Source organism: Fulmarus glacialis, unplaced genomic scaffold, assembly GCF_000690835.1.
Source record: "Fulmarus glacialis isolate BGI_N327 unplaced genomic scaffold, ASM69083v1 scaffold42516, whole genome shotgun sequence".
Taxonomy (NCBI): domain Eukaryota; kingdom Metazoa; phylum Chordata; class Aves; order Procellariiformes; family Procellariidae; genus Fulmarus; species Fulmarus glacialis.
Window position 1 is genome coordinate 8,103 of NW_009218254.1, and position 13,389 is coordinate 21,491.

At 38.3% G+C, this 13,389-nt stretch overlaps 1 protein-coding gene across 1 annotated transcript; it reads right to left on the minus strand.

Annotated features, from left to right (window-relative positions):
- Positions 1-5,167: 5,167 nt before the first annotated feature.
- ATP6V1C1 (ATPase, H+ transporting, lysosomal 42kDa, V1 subunit C1) lies at positions 5,168-13,150 on the minus strand. The gene is made up of 9 exons (XM_009579980.1): positions 13,118-13,150; positions 12,220-12,311; positions 11,033-11,131; positions 9,631-9,699; positions 9,116-9,208; positions 8,934-9,027; positions 8,310-8,407; positions 6,985-7,111; positions 5,168-5,784 (listed from the first exon to the last, which is right to left on the minus strand). Exons 1-9 carry the CDS (start codon positions 13,148-13,150, stop codon positions 5,689-5,691), a joined length of 801 nt encoding a protein of 266 aa, XP_009578275.1. The 3' UTR covers positions 5,168-5,688.
- Between the last annotated feature and the right edge of the window lie 239 nt (positions 13,151-13,389).

Here is a 13,389-nt window from a genome sequence, read left to right on the forward strand (position 1 = left end):
ACACCGCATTTGTTGACATAAGCGATGGAGCAGAATTCAAACAACCCTTCTGCAGTGGGAATTCTGCCAAAAAACCCAAACTCAAGGTATCTGGGAAGAAGTTACCTTCTAAACACTTCTGCTCAGGAACCAGTCACTGCATGCAATGTTTTTCTATATCTAATAGTTCAGCAGAACATAGATGCATTTATCTTTCAGAAAGCTTTCAAAATCATTATCTTTATGAAAATTAAACTAAAACAGAGATTTAAAAGCTGAGCCTTTCAAAATGCTATTACATTTAAAAAAAAAAAAGAAACAAACCAAAGATCTCGCATCTGCTGGTCACTGTGGATTGCCTTGTTTAACTGCTGTATTCCTTAAAACAAAAGCAGCCTGAGAAGCAAGTGCTTGAATACTGCAGAGGCACTCACCACTCTCTGACCAAGAAAATAAGTCATCTCAGGAGCATCTTACCAATGTTTATGAATAACTGATGGGAGGGTGTAAAGAAGAGGGAGCCTGACTCCTCAGTGGTGCCCAATGGGCACAAACTGAGACACAGCAGATTCTGTCTAAACATAAGAAAGCAGTTTTACTGCACGGGTGTTGCAACACCAGAGAAGGTTGCCCAGAGAGGTTGTGGAGTGTCCGGTCTTGGAGATTTTCAACACCTTAGTGGACACAGTCCTGAGCAATCTGTTCCAGCCGACCTTGCTTGAGCGAGGCAGGGGGTGGACTAGATGATCTTCAGTGGTACCTGCCAACCTCAACTACTGTCATTCTGTGATGTGGTCTCATCAGTGCTGAGTTGAGGGGACTAATCGCCCTCCGCGACCCATTGGCAATGCTCTTCCTAAGGCATGCTGTTGGCCTTCTCTGCTGCAAGGGCACATAGCTGCCTCATGCTCAACTTCTTTTCCAAAAGGAGCCTTAGGTCCTTTTACTGCAAAACTGCTTCCCAGCCAGCTGGCCACCAGTCTGTGCTGGTACATGGGGTTATTCTTCCTCAGATGCGGGACTTCACATTTCCCCTGTTGAACTTCATGACGTTCCTGTCTGCCTGTTTCTCCAGTGTATTGAGGGCCCTCTGAGTGGGGACCATCTGGTGTATGAGCCACTCCTCCCAGTTTTGTACCACCAGCAAACTTGGTGAGGGTACGCTCTGTCCCATGATCCACGTCATTAATAAAAATGCTAAACAATATTGGCCCCAGTATAAACCCCTGGAGTATAGCACTAGTAACTGGCCTCTGGGTGGACTTCATGCCACTGATTGCAAGCCTTTGAGCCCATCAGTTCATCTGGTTTTCAGTCCACCTCACTGTCCATTTACCTAATCTGTACTTTATCAGTTCGTCAACGAGGATGCCATAGGAGACAGTGTCAAGGGCCTCGCTGAAGTTAAGATAAACAATATCCACTGCTCTCCTCTCATTCACTGAGCTAGTCCTCTCATTGTAGAAGGCTATCAGATTGGTAAGGCACAAATCCACACTGACTGCCCTTAATCACCTTCCTGGCCTTAATACAGTTTGTGCCATCATCTTCCAGGGGATCAAGGTGAGGCTGACCAGACAGTATGTCCCCAGCTCCTCTTCTTCCAGACAGAGTGATGGTGGTTTTCTTCCAACAAGTTCATTTGTGGTTCATTTTCCTTAAGTTCACTGAAATTCTCTCCCGCTCTGTCCTCAGCTATGGTGACACTCCCCTATACCCCTTCCTGCTCATTAGTGAGAGTTACTAGCTCTTTTCTGCATCTGCTTAACTGCCCCTTCTACAAGCTCCTAGCTACCACATTTCCTCCTCTTCTCCCCAGTCCTGGTGATCCTGGAACTCACTGCAGGTATTGCTTTCTCACAATTTAATTAGTAAGTTTTATTTGTCAGTTTTCAAATGGTATACATCAGCATTTCAAGATCTATGTTAAATTTATTAAATATTAGTACATTGCTATTTTAGCTACTTCTGCTGTGCAGCACTGTCTCCCCTTCTGATTTTGATGACAGACATGTAAATTGTGACAATCCAGTTATGCCTGCTTTTCCTATTAGGACATAAATCATCTGTAGTTACTTATTATAATAAAAATAAAATTCCTATACTCCTCCCATTCCAGCGTAGACTACGTTCTTCATTTCTTCCACAAATTTCTTTCTATCTTAATCACCTGGCATGCTGCTCAGAAACAGAATGAAAATTTTCCATTTCTACACAGTTCAAACCCTGTTCAATTTGCCAGAAATCTTTTAACAACCACAGAAATGTAATAAACTGTAAAGAGAGAAGGTTTTGGTTCTAGCCTTTCCCTATAAATCACATCTAACCCAGACTAACTCCCACCCCCTGTATCCAAAGTATCTCTCTCTTCACCACTAGGAAAGCCTAATGGTATCAGACATCAGCTATTCCATGGCTGGTCACTAACATTTAATACTCCATAATCTTCCCTTCCTTGAAAACAGCAATTCTGAGTCTGTTCAGCCATAGATAACTCCAGTCTAGATGCATCACTGAAAGGAAATGCACTGCAGGTATTTCCCTGCAGCTCATAGAGTGAACCACAGTGGAGCAGGTATTGTCCTGCAAGCCCATAGAGAAGTCCATGCCAGAGCAGATACCCACACTGTAGCCTCTGGAGGATCCAAATCAGACCAAGTGGACATGCCCTGAAAGAAATGTGGCCCACAGAGGACCCATGCTAGACTAGGTTTATCCTGAAGGACTGCAGCCTGTGGAAGGAGCCATGCTGGAGCAGGGCAAAAGTGTAAGGAGGAAGGTGAAGCAGAGAGGAACTGTTACGAACTGACCATAATCCCCCATTCCCCATCCCTCTGTGCCACTAGGCAGAAGGAAGGAGGATGGGAACAAAGGAGTGAAGTTGAGCCTCGGAAAAAAGAAGGGGGATAAGGTGTTTTATTTCTCGTCTACTTCTCACCATCCAAATCTATTTATTTTATAACTAAATCTTCCCCAAGTCAAGTCTGGTTTGTCTGTGACAATAACTGGTAAACAATCTCCCTGTCTTTATCTCAACCCATGAGCTTTTTCACCTTGTTTTCTACCCTGTCCCATTGAATAGGGGTAGTGAGAGAGCAGCTGGGTGGGTATCTGGCAGCCAGACAAGGTCAACACACCACAGCCTCTAATGAGAATTTCCCATATTCAAACTTGTGTCCTCTGCCTCTCATCTTATTACCATGTACCTTTGAGAAGTGCTCAGGCACATCAGAAGGCTCCACCTTCTCTGTATCCTCTGCTCAGGCAGTTGTAAATACCAGTAACATCTGCCCTTTGCTTTCTCTCTGTCTCTTCCCCAGTATGAAGAGACACAATTCTCCCAGTATGTCGTGGTGTCACATGCTCCAGCCCCCTGACAAGCTTGGGTAGCCTCCACTGGACTTCCTCCATTGTGGTACTTCATTTCTTGTACTACAGAGCCCAGATGTGACCTCACAAGTGCCAAATATTGGGGAAGGATGGCTACTGTCTTACTAAGAACAGGACAAAGTTAGCTTTTGCCACAAGTGCAACTGCAACAAGCAGTCCCAGGTCCTTTTCTGCAGAGCTGCTACCCCCAGCCTGTACTGGTGCATAAGGCTTATTCGTCCCCAAGCACTGGACTTTGCAGTTCTCTTTGCTGAAGTTCATGCAGTGCCTGTCAGCCCATTTCTCCAGCATATCCACATCCCTCCGAGCAGCAAACCTGTCTTTCAGCACATTGACTGCTTCCCTCACCTTGGATGGTGGTGTCATTCTATTGTCCAGCTGCCTCTTGCTTCCATTCATTTGAGAAGAATCTAGTGCTGATTTAGCAGGCACTAGGTACCTTGAACAGGGAAAAGTATACAGCAAAGCAGTCTGTACAGTACTTACCGGAATCCTAAGCCTTTATACTGCACTTGTTTGTAGGAAGGCTTTGAAAACAAAATCAAAAGAGAACTAAGATGAAGAACAGAGACAACAGTTTAGCCCGATTTCTTCTGTGATCAGGGAAGCTGGATTAAATGCTTCCAGTGGACAAAAAAAAAAAAACAAACAACACAACTCTTTACCCCTAAGTAGTTTGTCTCAGTTACAGTGGGCTCAGAACCAAGACGGCTATCTTTGTACATAGTAATAACGAAAGTCAGTGGAAGGGGTGAAGCTGGGTGATAAAGGGGAAAACCCCTTCCATTTGCTCACACACTTTAACAACCTGGTCAACACAGTAAGCAGCTGTTATCTTCTGTAAGGAAGTGAGAGAGCATGGAAGTGTGGGTACAACTGAACACTTGGTCTCACAAAAAAAATATAAAAAATAGTAAGAAAAGCAAATATAATTTTACACAGTAAATTTTTTTTATGGACTTCAAATCCCATTTCATTATCAGTAACTAGATGCAACTCTTACACTCAAAAGCTAGCCTTTTCTTTTAATAATTAGAGATCTCAATGTTGGCTTATCAAAGACAGCAAATTCCTCAAAAGTGCTTCTGGTTCACGATTAGAGATTCTATAGCTGAAAGCTCTACATTGCTTAGATTCACAGTACTAGTATTTTCAGTTAAGGACCAAATCAGAAAAAAATCTAGTATTTCAAATACTAATTTTGACAAATCAGTGCTCCTCCAGTCTCAGTCTTAATTCAAGTCAGTTTTAAAAGGTACTGCAGTTTTTACCGCATATTTAGCAACTGAAATATGTAGAACACTTGTAATAGCTGTGATAACTACTACTGAAATAAACAACCCCTCCTATACACATTAAAAGGAAGCTGTCATATTCCCTGTATAGTAGAAAGGATGCTGCCAAAAAAAAAGCAATCATCTAATAGTACATTCAAAGCCATAAAGTAGTCCTAAGCTTCAACTGATTGAAAAGAACAAAGAATTACCAAAAAATCCCAGATCAGCCTAGTTTGTTAGCATCACAGGTTACTCCCATCTTCCCAACAATCGTCTCAGATATTTTCTTTACAGTCATGAAGGTATAAACATGAAAAACATTCATACATAGGTTTGCTAGCCAAACAACATACTTTAGCATTTCTGCACAAAGCAGAAGAAATACCTGCATATCTTAAAAGTATTTGTGCTGATGTCAATTGCATTTCTGTACCACTGCATGCAGGATGTAGCATTGGTTTTAAGACTTAATACATTGCTTCAGTTTAGACACAGGTATCTACAGTTATATGTGGTACAAGTGACACATTTGCACAGGTATGTTTATTTTTTCCTGTGTTTACAGTGCTTTGATTGTAATTTTAAACCATTCAGAAAGCACAATTTCATACCAATTTTACATACTTTACATCACAGTTCAACGACGTTAACACAATTGTATCTACTAAATCAAATGAACAAAATGGCCATGAACATTTGCACTATTCTTCTGTAAACAAGTTTTTTTTTATAAACAATGGTAAATGGAATTAACACAGACCACCATATGAAAGAGGAATGAGCTTTTCCTTAAATAAATCACACTCTGTTTATAAATACTTCAATTCTCTCAATATACATTTACAGACATAATTGATTAAAAGCAGATTACCTACACTGTTCTTTAAAAAGAAAATGTCTAGAGATGGACCACTGTGTGTTAAATTCACCTAACATAAGAAGCAAGCATATGATTAGTAGAATGTTAAAAGTATTACTGTACTTCAACCTCACTTCTGTTTGTTTACACCAACACTGAGAAGATTGTCATGTTAGGGAACTTTTACTTGAATTCCAGCAAATTACAATCGATCTTGTAGTACACATATGGGTAGTACTCCTGCTGACTGAGGTTTAAGCCTGGAATATCCATAGTTGCCTGCAAACAAAGTTTTGAAACCAGTTATACTCTAACAATTCAGACTCTTATTCGGAAGTAGATGAAACATTCATATATGTTTTAGAAGCAAATAGGCCAGGCAAAACTTCAAGCTTAAATTTTAACGCTTAAGTGACTGTTTAAGCAACAGACAAGTTAGAATTTTGACAAATGAATAACAGTATTTTTCAAAATGAAATAGAAGTGCTTTTTCAAAATCTAAGTAGTTTTGTATCAATAATTCATATCTGTTGCTATAGTAAACACACCGCCACTAAATGGAAGGAAAAGTACTGGAATTATGTTTTATTACTTCTAAACACAAACAATTTATGAAAAGAATGTTATAGGGTGCTGAATGATCCCAGAAGTCACATGAAGTTCAGCATCTTTAATTTTCACCTTAATTGTCTAAAATCCCCTTTCCCCAAAAAGGCCTGGAAACATTTTGGAAAAACATTACATTAAATATAACGTTAAGAAAGATTATTTTCAATCCTTTTAAATTCCGCTAAACTCATTGTGTAGTCTATCTTTAGTTAATCTTTAACTATGAAAAGCACTGCTTTTCAATACAAAACAAATTAGTAGAATAAGCCTCCCAGCAAACCAGTTTTAAACATGAAAATGAGACCTCTACAGATGGAAAGGATGACTCCATCTTGACACCAATTCAGCCTCTTTCAGTAGAGAAGGACAACTATGTTAACTTAAAAACAAAGACAGCAATGCAACCAAAAAAAAAAAAAAAGTTGTTTCAGTATTAAGGCCAGTGTTACCATAGACTGTGGACAATTTATGTATTCCTTCTGGGCTCAGAAAAGACCTGAAATGTGTTCAAGTTCCTTAAGCCTAGTCTCAGATCAAAGTTGACTTTGAATTCTTTGAGGATATGAATATGTATGCAGTCTATAAGATATCTTTCCATCGGTAGTAGGAAAGAATGCAGTAAGAAGAAATTACGTGAGACTTTTATACCAGACAGCTCATCAAATGCATTGGTTGCAACTTTAAATACCATCTGCTTTGCAAAAATGTAAAGTAGAAGTGGCATTTTTATAGAGACATAATTTTCTGTACTGTGACAGAGTGACGGAGAATATGGAGAAGCGTAGCTTTTTAATAAAGCCAACAGACTTTTTTTTTTTAAACAGACTAAACCTAATATTGAAGGGGAGTAGCAGTTACAAAAATACTCACATCAATGATAGCTGCTGCACTGCTGTCAAGGTGTTTGTACAAGTCATACAAAACCTCCCTCAGTTTCTTCATTGTTTTCTTATTAGGCTGAAGCAGCATTGCCTGGAAGTTAACTGGCAAACCATACCTGAGGAAGTCAAGCAGAAAACTATGAAAATGCCTAAATAAGCCTTCTTTTATCTTTCAAAGCAGAAATGTATTTTATTTTGAGAAAGAATCCTATTGCTGAAGAGGAAATTCTGCTCATTTTCATTTTTGCAAGACCATTCTGTTTCTAAAATTCATAAGGCATCAATAAAGTAGAACTTCTTTCTTCAAGTTTAAAATAACAACACAGAAGTCTAAATGCTTTTAAAATAATTTTAAATCCTTGAGCACTTAGCACAATTCTCAAAGTTACCTGAAGTCTCGGACTGAGTTTTGAACATTCCAACTAGTTTACTTGCACGACTTTGCTTATGCCACTAGGTGGAGAATCTAGTCTCTACTCAATCCTCCTTTCTAGGTGTGTGGAAACATTTGCCAATATTCAAATCAAGTTCAGCTTGCTTTCTCCCTTACTCAAGTTTGTCTTCAAAATAAGCCCATAGTGGCTATGAAGCAGACTAGAATGCAAGCTGATGTGATTTTTTCTTTTCTTTTTCTTCTCTGGTTGTCTCTTTTATGATAACTTATCAAAAAGGCTAAAAAAAACCCTTCCTGTTTTCTGAGTAAGGCATAAGTCCTTTCAACTCTAAAAAAATCCACATCCTTCCTTCTGCAGAACAACTACAGCTGTTCTTAAGTCAACTTAGTAACTAAACTTCTGGATAGGTATGAAGGAAAAAGCAGACATTTTATAGTTAGAATATTGGACAGTTTAATACTGAAAAGTTTAGACTACAAAATTCTCAGAAAGCCGTGTTTTAAAGAAAAAGCATACATTTCAAGATGCCAAGCTATATTACTCAAAGCCTGAATACTTTTTATTCTGAATTATTCACATTTCCCACTTAAATAGAAGATATAGTAAGCTCTTTTTACAAGCAGCTCATAAAGCAAGCTAAGAATCAGCAGAAATGCCTTGCTGCAACTTACAGAGTGCCTGTAATTCCTAAAGCACTGGTGGAAAGATTATCCAAGGGGCAAGATGCACAATTATCTACCTCAAATATTCCACAACCGGCAACAAGAGCTATTGCCATCAGCTATTCTTACTGCCCGACCTCTTGTTTCCTCCTTCCTGGAAGAGTGGCATTCACACACCTCAGTTTAGCAAACCCAAGCTAGGTGTAAATTCTTACAAAGTCTAGGAAGAAAAGCACTATTCAGGTCTGCCTCATTACCTTAAAACAGATTCAACAAAAACTCGTAGTGCTTTCACGTGAATCCATGCAATGAAAGCTTCACTGAAATTAACTTTCAGCCACCGAACCAGAGGCCCCTGTGAAAGGGAAGAGGAAAAAAAATTTATGTTATTCAAACTTGAGAAAAAGATTCAGCCCATTAAGTATATTTGAGCAGATACTCAATATCTGTACCATGATAATAAAGACAACTTAAAAGCAGAGTTCGCTATGGACATAATGGCTCAAGGGTGTTTCAATACTAAGTAAAGAGAAATTTAATGAGACTTCTGTTGTCTCTTCAGTACACCATCTCAGCTGCCATGGGCTAACTATATTAAGGACCATTTTAGTAATATCCAATTATTTCATTCAAATGCTTGTCCATTTTCAAACTTCATATATTATCAGCTGCAATATCAGCACTTGGTTCAATGCAGCGAGGAGCATTTGTGCTACAGGAAACTCAATTATCCCTGAGCAGATTAGCTGGGTGGCAGGCTGACTACGTCATGTCATCCTTGCAATGCTTTCTCAGAATCACAAGTTCATGAAATTGTTATGTAGCAACAACAAGTCTTAGCTGTCTCATGTTTCTATAATGACTAGTTTATACAGACTTACAAACTGTTTCTTCTTGTCAGTTGACAGTCTATTCATTTCTTCTTTATCCGCTTTCATCTCTTCTTCATTATACTGGAAGTCACGGACCATAAATCTGCATTTGGAAGTGAATAAAATCAAAAGTGGCTATCTGGAGATCCTTCAAACCATGAGAGACAGAACACACACAAAATAAGTCTTACTTAAATTCTCTGGCTTTATGCTTGAAGTCATCCACTGCCTTCCTGAACAAGGTGACATTACAAAGGTAACTATCTTGATCCTCAAAGAGTACACTACACAGGAAAAAAAAGATGTCAGAATTAGTAAGGTTCAAGTCACCACAGATCTGATATGTAGCTTGTTTCACGTCCTCTGAATACAGGCATAAAGCTTACAGGCTAGCAGCTAGTATTTGCTGCTAAACCCCACCATGCGCTAGCTTGAAGCTGAATGTGCCTGACCTGAACTAGATTAACTTCTCAATTCTTTTACTCTTCCCACATAAGTTAGTTTGATGACTTTGTTAATCCTAGAGTTAGAGATCCTTTGAATTTTTCCTCAACTACAACATAATCAAGCTTGATCAGATAAAGCTATAAAGCTAGACATTTTGACAAGTTTTTGACCAATCTTTAAAATTCAAAGTCACTACAAATAAAGAACACTTATAAAATATAGCACATGTAAATATGAGATTTAGCATTTAACAACTTACTTGCTGGAACGTGGTACAACCATCTCTGCTAGTGTTTCATACTGCTTAACCCAGTCATTATAATTTAACCTAGAGAATACACAGGTTATGGTTAGACTTTTAGTACTGTAGTAAGCAATCTTAGATTAATGGATCAAGTTTTTCAAAAAAAATGTTAAAAACATTTAATCAGCACATCTTCCAACCCAGGTGTAGGTTGTCGGAAATACACAAGACATCAGGCACAGTCCTCCTCATGCTGTTTTTAATATTATTGCTAAATAAACTATAATCACAGCAAAAGTAACATATTTTATCTTCAGTCTTCATGTAAGTTTACAAGTGTAAAATTTTTGAAATCAAAGAACTATGAAATTAAATTAGTCATCATTAAGTACAGATCTCAGGGGACCAAATGGACTTAACTGTCAAGGTTTATCAGAAACTCCTTATGTAACTCTGCTCTTCTGAGTTACTAATAGGAATACTTTTTCCGCAATTACAAATGGGTTCCCCAGAGTCCTGCACTTGCCTGAAGGACCACTGAGAATTTTGGAAGCCCTGCCTTTCTGTGGTTGGTAGTGAAGAGGTTCCACCCTTGCAACACCAAAAACAAGTCAAAGGTAAAAGAAAACTCACAGTTGAGATATACTAACTACCCGTTTTCTGCTAAAGCCATTGCAAAACTGTTTTGCCTTCACCAGAGTTTTACATGTGACAGAGACTATTGCTTCATGTGACAATCAGCCTACTGGCTATCTTTACAAGTTAGAAGCTGTCTTCATTCCCAGCTCCAGGAATACAGTCTAGTGACATTTTCTCATTTTACAAGTCTCGAGGACATCTGTATCACCACCTTCCTTGGCCAGGGGAAAAGGTTTTTTGTTGTTTAAACATTTCAGACAGGAACAACCTGTTCCCAGCAAAGCTATAACATGACATAAACAATGTTCCATTGTAGAGACTTAAATAAGTAAAAAAGCAGCATTCTGGCAATCTGCAAAAGTGCAGAGCAAAGAAGTAAAGAGTTGACTTCACTCACTAAGTGGTGAAAGCCAGCCAGTCCTAACCAGGATAATTCAATCATTAAGCCTTCTAATGTAAAACAAGTCATGTTTTTACTCAGCACTTATTATTTTCATACGGATACCTCTGCAACATGACTAGCCATGGCTAATATTAGATAAGAGACATAAGTCTAACCTCCAGTTTCTTAAAGAAATTCATGAGCACTCAGCATTCCTTACAAATACAGGTACACAGGCTCATTTGCCTCTACTAAGCATCCAAAAGTTTGTATTAGTTCATCCAGGAAAACCCCAAATTCATATGTCCTTTCTTACAGTATTATAGGGTTGTGGAATCTATTATTTGATTTAAATTTCTTATTTTATTCTGCTCTTAGGACAAACAATAAGCTTACTTCGGTACAATCACTAATAACGTGACCAAATATTCTGAATCGAGTACAAAGTCCTCTTTCTTTACAATATCAGCAAGGCTTCTGGTTAGCAAGCTTCCCCTGCAAAGAAACAAAGACAGCCAGAGTAAATACATGTTTAAGACATGTCTGGGCAACACTTTCCAGTGCTTGATAGTGTAACATTTTCAAAACTATATTTTACTTAAGCATTCACTATTAGCAGAGCAAACAAAATGTCCTTATATGCATTTTATATCTCACTGTCTAAAGTCACTGAAAGTTTTTATCAGTAGTTCCACTGCTGTGCGTCATTTCCACATTCCAAATACCTCACACACCTAAGAAGCCAAGTTCTCTTTTTAAAAGTGATTTAAAAACACAAGAACCATTAAAACCATTAATTGTGAAGTCTAGCATAGAGCCTCAAAGTTACAACTAACCTAGTACAGACCTACATACGGAACCTCAATAAAAATTTAAAGCAGCATATTGCCTCATATTCACAAAAGACTAAGAACATACACAGATTTAATGGGGCTTAGCTGACAAATTACCATGGCTTAAGATGGAACTTAAGGCTCACTCATAAAATGGCTATCATTAGTACGACCCATGGTTCTGAATCAGCCAGCAGGCTCATACCATTAACTGTAATGGTAGGGTTGGGTCAAATTAATCAACCACATTTGCACAGAAGTACTGTACCTCAACTGTATTTCAGATAATCATCACATGTACATGTCAAGACAGCATGCAGTCCTTGTTTAATTTATCATCTGCATGTATGCAGCAGCTGTCTCTCTGCTGGTTAATTTTGAGGGAAGAAACCCAGTAACACTGATATGCTTAAAGCATAAATTGGGGTGAAGGGAAAGACTTCCTTGTTTAGACAGACACTTAAAGTGGTGTGTAACACTGCTACTTAACAGCAAGCTTCTCTCAAAAGCTCCAGCAATTTATACTATTTGTACATGCTTTTGTGTATTTCATAATTGCTTCTCAATTACAAGTGAGCTATTACCAGCAAGTCAGCTGGTAATAAATGTTCTTTTATGACAGCTGCTATTGAAGATTGATAAACACCTCAAAAATACATTAAGCTTAGAGCCTGTACCTCTTCACATGTTACTAAGTTTTCACGTTAGATACTTTCCTGTGCTACATTAGCAAAAAACTATGTGACTTACGCATTCTTTCTTTCCAAATTCTGAAGGTTCCCTTTCAGATTATTGTATGCTGAGGCTCTTGCTTTCAGATCATTGTCAATCTGGTTTACTCCCTTAAAGATAAAAACAAAAGGAACAGTGTCTAAAGAACTAGAATAGTTTTTAAATGATTTCTCAATTTCAATGCTTAGATCTGCCAATAACAATTTAATGAAAAATAGACAAGTTAAAATGTTTATTTCTCTAGTGCTTGACAAACTTCACTCAAAACTCAGAAAACTGAGTTAGAATTTCTTTAAAGGAAAATCACCCAATAATAAAAGTTACACATCCTCTTGGACACGCTACTGCATCCAGCTGATCATTACTCCGTCACATTGAGGCTACCACCCTCCATCTCAGCTGACAGGAGAGATCATTTGAAGTTTACCTTCCTACTGTGATACAAGTATACTTGTGAACACTGGGTATCACTTCCTTCCCTTATTAGAGCTTCAGTAAAAAGAATGATGGTACAGTTTTATGAGTAGCAAATCAAGAATTAAGTAACCCAAAGCATTAACGCTTTGCATCATCTACAACTTAAGAGGAGACTCTGTTGCACTGTATTTGCCTACTGCAATTTTTACCTTTCCTTGAGATTAACAGCCTTGGTCACTCAAAGATAGAATATCAACTAAATGCATCATCTGCCTGATTCCAAATGGCTGTTACTATTTACAGTTCTAAATATTATCACAATTTTTAGAATTATTACCAAAAATTATTCATTCCCAGCTAGGTAACTTGGCAGAAAGTGGCAGTACACAAAACAAATTAAACAATTAGTAGGTCTTAAACATCCAATCACACTCCTATCAGCATATACCCTTCACAAGGAAGTATTTTAAAATCAATATATTTGGTAACAGTTGGATACCTGGAAGAACGTGGTACAGTATTGGCCTCGCATCGTAATGTTGCCTACTCCCCCCTTCATTGCTTCCTCACTATGGTATGTAGGTACAAGCATACAAAAATTCCCAGGGACAAGTATCTGAACACAGCCAAGGGACTCTCCCTTTATTCGGGCTTAGACCACTGACAAAACATTTTGTCTGCATACAACACTTCAGCTTGGGGATCCAGATATGATTTTACTTCCACAAAATAAATCTCTCTTAAAAGTAACATCACTTAGTTATATAGTGA